General features: G+C 40.6%; 4 protein-coding genes across 5 annotated transcripts in view; all 4 read left to right on the forward strand.

The window, feature by feature from the left end:
* LOC131879293 (endonuclease G, mitochondrial-like) overlaps positions 1–1,155 on the forward strand; it is a 14,123-nt gene extending 12,968 nt beyond the window's left edge. Inside the window, exon 6 of one of the 2 annotated variants that reach the window (XM_059225568.1) lies at positions 988–1,155. In XM_059225568.1, coding sequence (XP_059081551.1) covers positions 988–1,092 — 105 coding nt within the window. In that variant the 3' untranslated portion in view covers positions 1,093–1,155. Of the gene's footprint in view, positions 1–228; positions 295–987 lie in introns of those variants that run through there. The other variant, XM_059225569.1, reaches the window with a different exon arrangement.
* Positions 1,156–1,484: 329 nt separating this feature from the next.
* Positions 1,485–4,364, forward strand: LOC131879294 (uncharacterized). Its single transcript, XM_059225570.1, has 4 exons — positions 1,485–1,999; positions 2,535–2,744; positions 2,855–3,076; positions 3,580–4,364. Exons 1-4 carry the CDS (start codon positions 1,880–1,882, stop codon positions 3,811–3,813), a joined length of 786 nt encoding a protein of 261 aa, XP_059081553.1. The 5' UTR covers positions 1,485–1,879; the 3' UTR covers positions 3,814–4,364.
* Positions 4,365–5,216: 852 nt separating this feature from the next.
* On the forward strand, positions 5,217–8,394 carry LOC131879265 (G protein alpha i subunit-like). The gene is made up of 5 exons (XM_059225537.1): positions 5,217–5,873; positions 6,234–6,406; positions 6,956–7,129; positions 7,472–7,663; positions 7,988–8,394. Exons 1-5 carry the CDS (start codon positions 5,496–5,498, stop codon positions 8,217–8,219), a joined length of 1,149 nt encoding a protein of 382 aa, XP_059081520.1. The 5' UTR covers positions 5,217–5,495; the 3' UTR covers positions 8,220–8,394.
* Positions 8,395–10,507: 2,113 nt separating this feature from the next.
* On the forward strand, positions 10,508–13,750 carry LOC131879147 (guanine nucleotide-binding protein G(i) subunit alpha-like). Its single transcript, XM_059225384.1, has 6 exons — positions 10,508–10,729; positions 11,215–11,499; positions 11,593–11,765; positions 12,588–12,761; positions 13,026–13,217; positions 13,503–13,750. The coding sequence occupies exons 1-6, from the start codon at positions 10,601–10,603 to the stop codon at positions 13,732–13,734; spliced, it is 1,185 nt and encodes a 394-aa protein (XP_059081367.1). The 5' UTR covers positions 10,508–10,600; the 3' UTR covers positions 13,735–13,750.
* The last annotated feature ends 60 nt before the right edge of the window (positions 13,751–13,810 follow it).

Genomic DNA, 13,810 nt, shown 5'->3' on the forward strand with positions numbered 1-13,810 from the left:
TACAAAGTAGTTCTGTTTGTTATACTGAACATTTTAGGGTTCATATTTGTTTTTTATAACTTTGGACGCTTTTGAGCCAGGCGGCCAAGAATGTAGAAGCATGAAACGCCAACCCTGCACAAAACTTGATCCGCACTTCAACTACCAAGCTATGTACAGCACGCCTACTGTACACACAATGAATGGAAAGAGTGCACACTACTACTAAGAGCCCTCGTTTTGTTGAAGATCGACAAATCATTCTGTGCACAATGCCCACCCAGCTTAACAACCAACTGAGGAGATCCCGAAGAGAGGTTGACTTTTCTCACCGAAGAGCGAGCCCAACCCCATGAGCAGTACTTTGAAGGCCTCTACTTGGATCATTGGCTCGAGTTCCATATGCTGTTTCTAGTAATGCCACGTTCCACTACACTGAGAGATTTCGGAGATTGAACCATTGGTAATGGCTGATGTTCGGGGCCCCTTCATGGATCCACAATCGCAGACGAAAGGGCGAAAAGCCATTAGTAATCAAGGAAATAGTTTGGCATCAATGGAGGCCGAACAACAAAAAGAAGGAACAGAAAAGGGTTATTTTCCATGACCCAACATGTTCCGGATCCCTTTCATCTTTGACATTTGACCTGGTTATCCTTGGCAACAAATGAAGTTTGCCTTGGAAGGCAGACTAGACTGAAGACAGTCAAAGAGACTAAAAAGATCAATTCACTCATGTTCAGAATTGATTTTGTACCACAGGAACTGTTTTATTGTACCTCATTCCCGTTACTTTGAATCGCAAGGTCAAACTCAGACCGAGTGTAAGACGCAAAAATGGCTTTGATTTTGATTCAAGTTATCCCGAATCTGATTCTAAGCCTCTCTTCGTTCTTAATTTGTTTGAGTGTTTTGAGTTATTTCCCTTTTTTGCCACGATTCCTTATAATTCCTCTCTCTCTCTATAATTACAATTGATATTGTTTGCCTCTTCGTTTGGTCCTTTAGGTGCCCCCTGATTCCGTGGAACGAGCCGCAGGATTACTGTTTTTTGACCGAATTGCCCGCAACCAATTGAAGAAAATCAACGGCAAAAAGATTGGATGGCTTTAGCAATGATTACGTCACAATCATGATTTATACCCTAAATAAATGACCTTACAATTCGTGATACTACATGATAAGTGCTCTATTTTTTTAGCAGCAAATGATGCTGAGGTAGAGGTGTCTGCTAGGGACTTGGAGACACCACTTTGGGGAATTATGAAAATGAAACTTCTATGTCCCAGAAGAACGGAGATGCTTCGTAAGTTTTCCTCTCTTTTTCAAGAGGCTTTCAAAGGTTAAAATGTGTCAGGCGTCCATTTTTGGGGCAAAAAACGAGGAGCGAATTGAAATCATCTGTGATATTTGTTGAAATGTGTGGTGCAAAATTTATTGGCATTTCATAATCTGACAAAGCTCTACCCTTTTCCATCTGATCTTTTGAGCCACTAGCTTCTGTACTTACGTGAACTTTGAAAGTCCACGGAGTGCTTCGCCCTTACCTTATTTACCACAAGAGCATTGTACATTATGACATAATGCATTGTGATTGTTCAAGGCAGTAAGACTAATTAATGCCTTCTTCCCAACACTAAGACTAATTCCCTAAACCGAATATCATAAGTCCACTTTATGGCGGTTCTTTGTAAATTGCTTGATACTATTGAGGAAGCAAAGAGGGTCAACGTGGTCGATATTTGGGTGATCTTATAAAGAGCTCGTTGCTAATCCAGATTAAACGATTTTGGATGAAGAGTCTGCCATGAATTGAACTCGGAATTTGGTGGCCCTGAAAAAGCACTAAAGAGCTCTATGGCGTTTCAAGATCAAGGCATTCGAACCTCATTCATCAAGAATGCAGTTCTTCGCTTGGTTTACTTTTTCGATCTTGGCTTCGTTTTCGTTCGTGTCAGGCGAAAAAAACAAACGTCACTACGACCACGGATATTTTAGGCCTAGTTACAGAGGGCATAAGGTAAGAGGATTGCAGCATCCCGTTTCCCAATAAATTGGGCTTTTTATTGCCTGGATGAGCTAGAAGTTCTGTTTGTGAACTTTAAACCGCTACTAAAACTTCAATCCCCAATAGTCAAATACGAAAGATCTGGTTCTTTTGCTTCTGTGCATTAACGTGATCTTAAGATCATTTCAGACCTATTTGAAACAAATGGCATGAAGAAGAATCGCAATAGAAATCAGTTATTCGCCAACGAATTAGTCTTGTCGTATTTGACTTCTCCTAATCACACTTCACTCAACAATTTGTCTAGTACTAACGAAATGTTTTATCTTCGCTCCCTCTGAAATCTCGATTGCACTCGATCCATTTCTGCTAGACACCCCATTGAAAGCATGTCGTTGTTGTAAGTCTCAAGGGCCAAGGGGCAAAAGCTTCTTCATGCTCACCGATGAGACTAAGTCAAAATCTAGCCTCGTCTTTACTCTTTCATTTCGACATTATACTCGTGCGAACTGTAGTACACATATGAGCGCCTTTGTCGACCCTGCAGAGTGTTCCACTCCCAGTGGGATGTCAAACCGAATTCGCCGCCTACAAAAGTTCCGTGTGTATTCCCACGGTTTCTCGAAACTGCCAACAAGAGTCGGTGCCAATATCTCGGATTAAAATGGAGCAGAAATGCACGGAATTGAAAGTTCCCGAATGTCAAGTGTCAAAAAAGGAGAAGGTAGTGGAGATCTGCGGACGAACCTTTGAGCAGGTGAGCCTTTTTTTTGGTTGGAAACCGATATTTGAAGGATTGGTGTTTGGAGCACAAAATGATAATCCTTATTGATTTCCGTCGACTTGTACGAGTAAATCCTGTTTCAGATTGAAGAGAAAGACCTGATCAAATCTTATAAGGTGGACTATGCACATCGTTGCGAATATCTGAATCACACAATTTGCCCCTATGAGACGAAATACCCATATCGTCATGCCTACGGATACCAACACACGAACCACCATTGCAAAGAGGAGCTAAGGCAACAATGTTTCCAAGTTCCATTTGCCCGTCCATTGGAAGTGGAGATGACCTTTGTCTATCCCAAGGTGACACATTGGTTTTCAATACGATTACATAACTGGACCTTCTCAATAGCGTTCTAATGGCATCTTCAGTGGAGACCTTGAAAGATTAACGAGAATACAACACAGTTACAGTAGAGAACCTATCCATGGGCCAAAGCTTGAAAGAGTAACGTTTTGACAGATTGACGGACAAATACTCTCACGGGGATGGACCTTTCTGACCTTGTTCGTATTAACACAGTTAGAGTAAATAAGGACACTGAACCGAGAGGCGTATTCTCTAAGAGCGTTTGTTCATTGCCAAGTCATTTTTGGGTTGGATAATTCCCCGGTGCTCGAAAGGCATTCCTTGTGTAGAAAGTTTCAGGTTCCATCCTCATCATGACTATACGAGGACTATGCACTACATTCGTAGCCATAAGGCCGGACAGAGACGGCCTCATTCGGTGCAATTGAATGTGTCTATATCTCTGAACTAAACGAGAAAGTGGCCGAGCTCAATGATAAATGTTGGTACTTTCTAGGAAAAGGAGGAATGCTCATCAGAAACCATTGAGTTCGCTACTGTTGAATGCGATGAACAAACCGAGGAGTTCTGCACTCAAATCCCTGTTCTGGAGCAGGATGAGCAAATAGTTCAGACTTGCCAGGTGACTCTGGATGAAGAGAAGACTTGTAAATATGTGGAATTCACATTGCCCAAGACAATTTGTCGATCCCGACCCAACCCATTCGAGATATATGGCCATGAACAATAATAATGAATACGTATATAGTTGAAATATGTGTCTGTTTAATTACAATATTCTTATTGTAGTACTACATTGCAGTCTGAGTTTGTTGTTTTTGAACGGCTTGAATACGCTCAATTCCATGGGGATTTTCCCTCAGTGAGTGAAATTCCCTATCTTTATTTATTCAATCTCATCTCCATCTCAAGGGACTTGCCACATTTAACATTTTGAGTCTTTTGAACCCTTGGCTTTGATGACTTCGAATGGTTTCTATGTTTTGGAGTTGTTCCTGCAGAAACCTTTTGGGGTCAACAAAAACCTTTCCGGGGGTCTACATATACAGTATACTTTGCCAGGTACGACATGCACCATGAGGTTTTTCATATATTATTACGCAATCTGACCATAGAAAAGAAACCCACAACATCCATAACTGACAATGCCGTAATTGATTACTGATTACCCAGATCACAATGAAAGCCAAAATGGATGGATTGGCCCGATGGACAATTCCTGATTACCAAGATAATGGCAATTTACCCAGTGTGTTCATAAAACCATGATATGACTTAAAAAAAAACATGCTTCGTTTTGTACTTTACATACCTATGTGGGAAGTAAAAAACATTCTCGATATCATCATGAGAGAAGAAGAAACTCTGACCATTACTTAATGCGAAGATCTACCTAGAGCTAACAGAAAAAGGTATAATGAAAGGTGCGTGAAAGAAGCGTTGTACTTTGGATTGCCTAATATGCTTTCGAGGTTGTTTTCATGGAAAACGTTGTCAAACTCAATTATCAAGGGTTCAACGCAAATTGTATTGAAATGAGTGGTTCACCATCTTTTCATTTAGTTTTTAAGATGAGAGACAGTTTGAATTTAGCCATAAGGATTTTCTTTTGAGTATTGACCCTAAGGAGAAGTCAGAATGGGACGGATTTTTTCTTCTGTAACCTCGAAACCCAACGAAATGCACGTTGAATGAGGACAAATTCACATGCTCAAATTATCATTTGTTGGAATATTTGACGTACCTATTAGTAAATCTAATTTAGAAGCTCTCCCGTGTTCGTACTTTTATCACGGTATTTGGTATCCATAGCGACAGCCTCTCTAAATTTTTAGAAGGCATGCTGGATCCCCGGGCGAGCTTTGAGCAATGAGCGGTTTTTCATTGGAACATCTAGTTGAGTGCAATAGTTATCATTTCAGCGATTCCTGCAGTGAATCCTTCATCGAAATGGTTATCAGATGGTGTTGTTTATTTGGCTGGTTTCACCGTCCACGGGTTGGTGATTTGATGATAAATCAAGACAGTTCCAACGACCTTGACTCGAAGAAAGTCAAGCCCAAAACGGCGTCCATCAGTCCAATCAATAAGGTGAGCACAAAAAACGTGAGAACAAGATCCGGGAATCAGAAAAGTAGTTGGTTGGGAGAAAAAGTCTAATCTGGATTCACATACTTTCGGGATTGAGTGGCGCCAACCCGAGGAGAAGACAATTTCAAAACGATCTCAAGTGTCCGCCAGATGACAAAGGCAGTCCTTGACAGTATCTTCTTGACCCACCGAGGGCATAAGATTTACGAGTTCGTCCTAATACCGAGAAGATGCATTGAAATATAGAAGCTTTTCCATGTTTCAAAGGGTTCTTTCAACCGGGCCCTATAGCCACTATTCTGCTCTCTTTTTTTATGTACCATGTTCCATTTTCTGGAATCTGTCAAGAAGACGTCCAAGATTACTCGACAAGGCACCACGGGCTCATCGTCTGGGGTTGCGGCTCCCGTCATTGGACCCCTGGTCAAGAACCATCTCGTCCATGATCGACGCTCCAAATGGCCCCTCATCGCTGGCTCCGCCAAAGAGATAAAGATCCTTCTGCTCGGCAGTGGCCAATCGGGAAAGTCAACATTCTTGAAACAAATGAGGATTTTGCATGATCACTCCTTCAATACTGTGGCTGAGTGCATCAGCTACCGTCCCACCATCAACTCCAACTTGCTCGAGTCCGTGAAAACAATTCTGCTCGTTATGGAGGAACGACGAGTGGAACTGACCTCAGAGGAGACCCTGAAGGTACTATTGCACAACAATCAACCACTTAACCAAGCCGCAACTCGCCAGGGGCTGATCCAGTTCATATCCTGATCCAGCTCCCCAGGTTTTAGCTCGTTTCCTCGATAGCTTTAATGGCTGTTCACTTAATGCACTCTATCATGAGTGATCCCCCTTGACGCTGTTTTTTCGGCTTAAATAGCGGTCTGTTTTCCACGTCTCGTTCTTTCCTTCTCGGCCATGAAAAATGAATTCGCCGTTGTATAATTATTCAGTTTGCTGAAGCACAATTAATTATGTTTCCATCTTTACGCAAGGGGACAATGGAGATAGAAAAGAGTAAAGGGCTCTTAAATCGGACAAAAGAGAATGTGTTTTCAGCTCAAGAAGCAATTCCTAGAGTTCTATGCCAAAGAATATATGCCTCATTTGGTCTATACTACGCAAAACATTCCCATGCATTTGGGCGACATCATAGCCGGGATCTGGCGAGATGAACGGCTCCAAAAGTTTTACAACCGGACTTCGGACTTCCAAGTAGTGGAGAATGCCAGGTGAGTCTATGAGTTGTGAGCCAACCATATGGCACGCCAATGGTTGGAGGCTATTCTTTCATTTCGACCCTGAAAAGAGTCCACCAGATCCCTTTCTTCTTAAGCCTCGGCCTTCGTTGCTTTCGGGCCCCCTCCTGGAGTTGCAGCTCCTGATGGGGACGTTTAAAGCCTGTTCTTGGAAATAAATGGAGGATGATAACTTCAGGGGGGCTTCCTTTCTTCTTCCTTCTCTTCCCTTTCAAGCCACCTGGATCAGGAAAAAAAATCTGTTCCAGCTATTTTTTTTCCTATGATCCCCTTGATTATTTTCCTTTAACCGGAACAGGCTTTACATTGCGTTGTCGGCCGTAATTCATTACCTTCGCTGTCCGCACTGATTCTCACCCAGTGAAAGTCTCGTGATACCATCGAGTGACGTCTCATAGTTCCCTCGACCTCAATTGAACCCGTATTTTTCCACTTATCTTCATATCTCCCTCTTTTTCTGCTCCATCGCGTCCATTCCTCTTCCTACTTCGGCGTTGCTTCTTTGGTTTGGGAATAAAAAAGATACTTCATGGAGAGCGCCAAGCGAATATGTTGCCTCCATTACGTGCCCACAAAGCAGGATATCTTGCAATCCCGGAGGCAAACCATGGCGATTGTGGAGATGGCCTTCTGTGTAAAAGATTGGGTGTTCCGAATGATTGATGTGGGTGGGCAGCGTTCGCAAAGGATGAAATGGTGAGACGCCAAGTTCAGGCAGTAATTAAATTTAGGCCCTATTATCTCCACGTAGAATAAATGCAAGAAGGTTAAAAGTGGTTGTCTAGAGTTGGGAACACATTGGAAAGGAAATTCGCTGGAAACTTGCCAAAATCTCATCCATCATTTAAAAGGAAGTCAGTCAAAAGTTAGAGGCTCCTTCCCCTCCATAAGAGCGGAGATCACTTCGAGGAAATCATTAATTTCAGTTTGTTAGATTACTCGAGATCGTGACAGTGGCAATTCATTGAGAAAGTTCATAACTTGGAGAAATATCGGTTCTCGATTCTCATGGTGGTTCTTCACTTCTTTTTAATAAAGGATTTCCTTGTTCGATAATATGGATTGCATCTTGTTCTTTGTGGCACTGAGCGGTTACAATCTTCTTTTGGAGGAGGATGGACAGACCAATCGAATGAAAGAAGCTTTGAGAGTGTTCTTCTATCTCACCTCTTCACCATTTCTTCACAACGTCCAAATGATGTTATTCCTCAACAAAACGGATCTGTTCAGGTGAGCCACAAATTCATGCCCACGGCACAACCAGATTTTCAGTATTCATTTATTATGTTTAGAGCCCACCCCAGTTCAAGGCCCAGATCCTGCTTTTGAAGCCATTTTCCGTTTGTCCTGGTAGATTATTGAACCTGATTGAGCCAATGGTTGAGGGCTTTAACTTGAACCTTTGGCCATTGTAGCCCTCCAATACATCAGTTCAATTCACTTCCCCGGCTAAAAGTGGCAGAACTTGTCGAGTAAGGTCTCTAGAGACCTTTGGGGGAAAAGGGGATTGGACAATTGAGAACGATAACCCACTCTCAAAGCCTTTCTTTTCAGAGAAAAGCTCAAGCGCTACCCACTGAATATTTGCTTCCAAGATTATTCCGGTCCCAACGAATTTGGCCCCGCCATCGAGTACGTGGCCTCTCGATTTAAGGCCCATTGTGTTAAAGAAGAGCTTTACACCCATTACACCTGCTCTACGGACACCATGCACATTCAGTTTGTTTTTCGAGCCGTGTCAGATATTCTACTCAAGCAGATGATTGAACATATTGGATTAAATTGAATTTGACTCATTGTTTCTGAACTTGTTGACTTTGGTATTCATTCGGAGAAAGGGAATGCGAGTTGATAAATATGAAATTGGGAAGCTTTTTGCTGTGGTATGTTTTATGACCAAAAATGTGACGCTCAGTGGTCTAATATACCTGATAGAGACACGACATGGTTCCCAGAAGGCGTGAGTTCGGATCCCGCCTTCGGAGAAAAACCCTTTTATAACCTTAGCTTCAATAGTGAACAATGAATCAAATTAGAAGTAAGACGTTCCTTATAATGTGATTCCTTCGCACTGAAATGAAATAAAAAAAGCTCAGAGTGATAATTCAGCTCAATGGCAAATTAGAGGAGCACAACCAAATAAAAGTAAGCAAAGCTTTCCAGATATGTGGGTTGAACTACCGACCACTCAAATTCAGAGACCCATAACGATGATGACAACGGTGTGCAAATCCATTGTCCTGCCCATTCGAATTATACCTTTCCAATCCTTTCCAATCTTGGCCTTGGTTAGTTCAACAGGGTTGAACAAAATTGGAGAAGGCCTGCAAAGTTTCATACAACATATTGAAAGCATGAACCAGTGAACCCTGAGCTATTGGGAAAGGCTCTGCGTACTGTGATAGGGCAGGTACGACCATTACCTGATCCTTTCATATTCAAATGTTCACAAGCACTGTGTCCTAACACAAGAATCAATTATATTGTTATCGATGAGCAACGTATTGCGCAAGCCAATGTCTTCAGCAAACTCCTTCAAGTGGTATTTTTTTTAAAATCGAGTACCTATAGTGTTGAAAATTAGACTACTAGAAAGATAATAGAAAGAAATAGACTAAACAGATAGACTATGAGAGGGGACACAGGTAGAGCTAGACTTCTGACACTTTTTGTTGCTCTTGAATGACGTCTTACTGGAAACAGTTAGTCGGGTTCTTGCAGTATGGTGGAACAAAGTCAAAGTTTTTAAAATATTCATAAACGTCTTCCTTATAACCATATAATTGGTTCCTGAAGATGAAATATACCTTATAATACCTTACAATCTAATGCTGCGTAGAATTGTACCCAAAAAAGGTTCATTTGCATTAATAATTTCATATCCTGTATAAGTATATATGGTAATTTTTTATGGGCTGAACTATTTTCAACATAAATTGGCTTAACTTTGCCAAGCAATCCTGCAAAATGGATCCATTTGTTGTTTAGCCTGCTTCTTATTTCCTTGCGATGATTCTTCTTTTTAGATTACCCACTCAAGGCTTTAATCGTTCGTTAATAAAAAAGTGAGGAAGTGAGTAATTAATTACAAAACCATTGGTCGTAAAAAATGGAATGGCGTGATCGTTACTGTTACTTTTCCTCAAATCTAGATGGCCAATATTTCAGGACAATTATTGCATCATGGCTATAACTCAACATATGTGGGGAAAAATGGGTATTTTTGTCGACGTGCATTGTACGTAGATGAGTGAAATGCAACTTCTATCAGGCAAATATTTGCAAAAAGAAAAAAAAAACGAAGGCAAATGTGCCTTAAAGTGAAAACTAAGTGCATCGACTATCTTTTTGAGTTAGAGGCACTGATTGCTGAAATGGTCAATAATAACACAAAAGTCATAATGGATGAACATTGTTAAAATTCTCAAACTTTTAAAGCTTCCTTGACAGTAACCAGTGCCGTAAGTCTTAGAAATATGAAAGTTGAAATATTAGTGAAACAAACTTAAGCCAAATCGCATACACTCGACAACCTTGCTCTGAATGAGGCTTTTTGGTACAATCGTATTTAATTGAGGTGAAGTAAACTATAAATAACCTTCAAAAACAACAAGATTCAAAGCCACGAATACCCTCAATGTCGTTAATGGTAGGCGTAAATTTTAGACCTGATCTTCCCCATGAAGAAGAAGCCTAGTACTGTAATTTCGTTCCTCCTACCCTGGACAAGCTATTGAGGTTTAGGCGTGCTTTGGACTCATTTTTAATTGTCAATATCTGAGGTTGTCCTAGGCCAGCAAACTTTAACTTAAACCATGGCCAATTATCATTCTTGATACTGAATTACACATCTATTGAGAAGTTTATTTCCTTATATACATTGTACAAGGTACTGTACCGTGAATTTAAGAATCGAAGAGAGTGGTCAACGATTCGTGTTATTTCCCTTAATCCAAAGTCAAGGATCGACAACTATTGAAATTCATTTTTAATGATCACTTTCAAACGTCCTAAAAGAATAAAAGAGAAAGCGTTGCCAATGGGCTTCCTTAACTACTAGGTGTCTAACTTTCCTACAGGAAGGTTTCGAAAGCTAGCGCAACACATAGACAATGTAATATAACATAATCATTGGAACTTGCAACATTTCGATAATCAGTGTTGGACATGGTCCTTCGATTATGTTGTCGAGTAGGAAGATTTTGCTCCTCTGAAGTTGAGGATGGCTTGAAAAGTGAAAACATCGACTCGAACCAAAGCAAGTCCAAAGAAGCCTTTGGCAGGCAGACGGAACGGGTAAGACCAAGAATGGCCTTCAATTTTCGAACCGGGAAGAGGAGGCCAATCAATAACTTGTCACGTGAAATCAGATTCAATACACAAGCAGTAAGAGGATTTGTGTTTTTTTTTTATAAGATGTTCTTTATTTATTTATTTATTTTTTTGTGCGGACTTCCTCACCGCTACCGGGATTGGAATCCCAGCAGATCAAGACAAGAAGATTATTTATTATAATTGACTTTTATTTATATATATTATTTGATCGACCAACGAATTGGAGTTGGCTGATCTGGCTAATCCTTGTGAAAACGTACAACACTTTCTAACACAACTATTGAGTAAACTTTGCAAAGAATTCAAAATTACGCTCACTTATTCTTTGTACAATTAACTCATTGATATTATTAGCTTGTGCTCTCCCGGAATCACTAAATAGCTTTGAAAAGTGGCTCGTTTTTGCTTTTTGATATTTTTTGACATTGCCAATTTCATCTTTACAGACAGCTTTACACCCCATGGGAGCTTTGGGACGCCAACTCGCTCAAGATGGACGCCTTTCGGCGTCTTCTAAAGAGATAAGAATCCTTTTACTTGGTAATGGCCAATCCGGAAAATCAACATTTTTGAATCAAATGAGAATTTTGCATAATCACGCCTTCGAAAGTTCGTCTGAATGTTCCATATTCCTACCAATTATTAACTCCAACTTGATGGAGTCACTGAGAACAATTCTGCTCACTATGGAGGAACAGCGATTGGAACTGACCTCAGTGGAGACCCTTAAGGTACCCACCACTTTGGCAGAAATACCCTGTGGGATCACGTTCCAAGATTTAAATACCTGGTGGGATCATGTTTCAAAATTTATGTAATTTCAGCATAAGAAAGAGTTCTTGGAGTTCTTTTCACACGAATATAGGCCTCGTTTGGCCAATACTCCGCAAAATATTCCTGATCATTTGGGAAAGATCATTACTGGGATTTGGCGAGATGTGCAACTCCAAGAGTCTTATTATAAGGCTATAGACCTTCAGGTCTCCGAGAATGCCAAGTGAGTTTGTTTGTTCATGTACAGTAATGCGACTCTGAAAACTTTTTTAATCAAACGAAGAGACACGATTCATTTTTGTCGCCGGATGGAAAGGTCATCGTCGTTTAGCATTTGGAGCCTTATAGAAGTTATTGTCTCAAGTTATGGGAAAAAGATACTCAATAATTATTTCCGGCTAGCCAGGAGACAAAAAGCTATCTTACGTTTTATATATCGGAACATCATATTGGTTTGCCAGAAGGCAACTGTTCGTTTATTTGGGAACTATCCACATTGCTAGTTCCACATTGCCATCTTTTTCAGATTTACAAACCGAGCTTTGTTGTGTGTTCATCTATAAATTGATTTGATATTCAAATAACCTTAGGCTCTTATGTTTTGAGGGCGTAGCCCTAGAGCCTTATCAAAAGATTGACCAATGTTGCTGACCTTTCCTTTGGTGGATACATCTAAAGCATAATTAAGGTCTCTTGCCACCAGTTGCACATCATTGAAAGCAATTTCAGTGCGTGATGAATATGTTTTATGTATTGTTTTTTAAGTTACGTGGCATTAATGTATTTTGTAGAGCAACTTCGAAAACTGATACCTTGCTCGATTTGTCATGGTTTTCTTTGAATCAGCCGAACTCTTGCATTTTGCCGTTTGGTCTTCTGTCATCATTTACCCAGATTTTCCTCCATCTCATAAAAGTCATAAATCGTAGTTCATTTGCCCTTACCATGACCCGTATGTTTTCACCTCTTTGTGTCTCCAATCATCTCTATCAATTCATTTCTTTTCCATTACCATTTTTTTCGAAATGGTTGCTTTGTGGGACAGATACTTCATGGAGCACGCCCAACGGGTATGTTGCCTCGAGTACACGCCCACAAAACAAGATATCCTACGATCATGGACACACACCATGGGTATCACAGAGCTGTCCTTTTGCCTAGAGGCTAACGTGTTCCGGATGACTGATATTGGTGGACAACGGTCACAGAGGAAGAAATGGTGAGAACCGAAATTACAACAATTCATAACTCAAGTCTTGAGACAGGGAATATTGGTCTGTTGTCGTACGGTAAGGTTCAATGGTTCGAATCCCGGTCCCGTTAAAATTTGTGTTTGCAAAACTACTGGCTGAATGAGATGGTAACATTGTTTCAGAAACCTTGTCAGGTTTAGTGTTGATGATAAGATACAAACAATAGTAGGAGGTCGAAGCACTATCAGATCTCAATTCTAATGGTAGCTTTTTTCTGTTTTCCTTTAAAGGATTTCCATGTTCGACCACATGGACAGTGTCTTATTCTTTGTGGCTTTGAGTGTCTACAACCTTCTTTTGGAAGAAGATAACCAGACCAATCGTATGAAAGAAGCCTTGCGGGTATTCTCTGATCTCACCTTATCACCATTTCTTGATTATGTCGTGGTAATGCTTTTTCTCAACAAAACTGACCTATTCAGGTGAGGTTTCAGAAAACAAACAGTGAAACGAAAATTGTCACCAAATGTATTTCCAGTTTCCCCCAAAGGTCGATTCATACTTGTGTCCCAGGTGAACACCGAAAATATGACCTTTTTGGCCCAGGTCTGATCCTTCATATCCTTGCCTGGTCATTTTTATTATCAGCCTTTTTGTACTTGAATCAATTTTGCTCTCACTTACCAAATGTGACCGAATTTGTCGATTGGGCTCTCTAAAGACCTTTGACAAAATGGAGGTTGACAATTGCCATTCTCTCTTTTCAGAGAAAAGCTCAAGCGCTACCCATTGAAAATGTGCTTCCAAGAATATTCTGGTCCCAACAATTTTGGTCCAGCCATCGACTATGTGGCCTCTCAATTCAAGGATCAATGTACCAAGGAAAATATCTACACTCATTACACTTGTTCCACGGACACCACGTATATTCAGAATGTTTTCCTGGCAGTGTCAGATGTCCTACTTAAGCAAATGATCGACAATATTGGATTAAATTGAATTGACTTGACCCACACCCCTGGATTGCTCTTTCGATGTAATTCGATTAGGCGAAAAAAAGCGACGGAGAATGGGG

This window comes from Tigriopus californicus, chromosome 4 (assembly GCF_007210705.1).
Source record: "Tigriopus californicus strain San Diego chromosome 4, Tcal_SD_v2.1, whole genome shotgun sequence".
Lineage (NCBI taxonomy): Eukaryota > Metazoa > Arthropoda > Copepoda > Harpacticoida > Harpacticidae > Tigriopus > Tigriopus californicus.

Excerpts from the sequence above, each read along its gene's own strand:
- LOC131879294 (XM_059225570.1), top strand. The coding sequence starts at position 1,880 with ATGCAGTTCTTCGCTTGGTTTACTTTTTCGATCTTGGCTTCGTTTTCG. Across the intron at positions 2,000-2,534 it reads CTAGTTACAGAGGGCATAAG|AGTGTTCCACTCCCAGTGGG; the intron begins GTAAGAGGATTG and ends TCGACCCTGCAG. Across the intron at positions 3,077-3,579 it reads TGACCTTTGTCTATCCCAAG|GAAAAGGAGGAATGCTCATC; the intron begins GTGACACATTGG and ends GGTACTTTCTAG.
- LOC131879265 (XM_059225537.1), top strand. The coding sequence starts at position 5,496 with ATGTTCCATTTTCTGGAATCTGTCAAGAAGACGTCCAAGATTACTCGA. Across the intron at positions 5,874-6,233 it reads CCTCAGAGGAGACCCTGAAG|CTCAAGAAGCAATTCCTAGA; the intron begins GTACTATTGCAC and ends ATGTGTTTTCAG. Across the intron at positions 6,407-6,955 it reads CAAGTAGTGGAGAATGCCAG|ATACTTCATGGAGAGCGCCA; the intron begins GTGAGTCTATGA and ends GGAATAAAAAAG.
- LOC131879147 (XM_059225384.1), top strand. The coding sequence starts at position 10,601 with ATGGTCCTTCGATTATGTTGTCGAGTAGGAAGATTTTGCTCCTCTGAA. Across the intron at positions 10,730-11,214 it reads TTGGCAGGCAGACGGAACGG|ACAGCTTTACACCCCATGGG; the intron begins GTAAGACCAAGA and ends TCATCTTTACAG. Across the intron at positions 13,218-13,502 it reads AACAAAACTGACCTATTCAG|AGAAAAGCTCAAGCGCTACC; the intron begins GTGAGGTTTCAG and ends CTCTCTTTTCAG.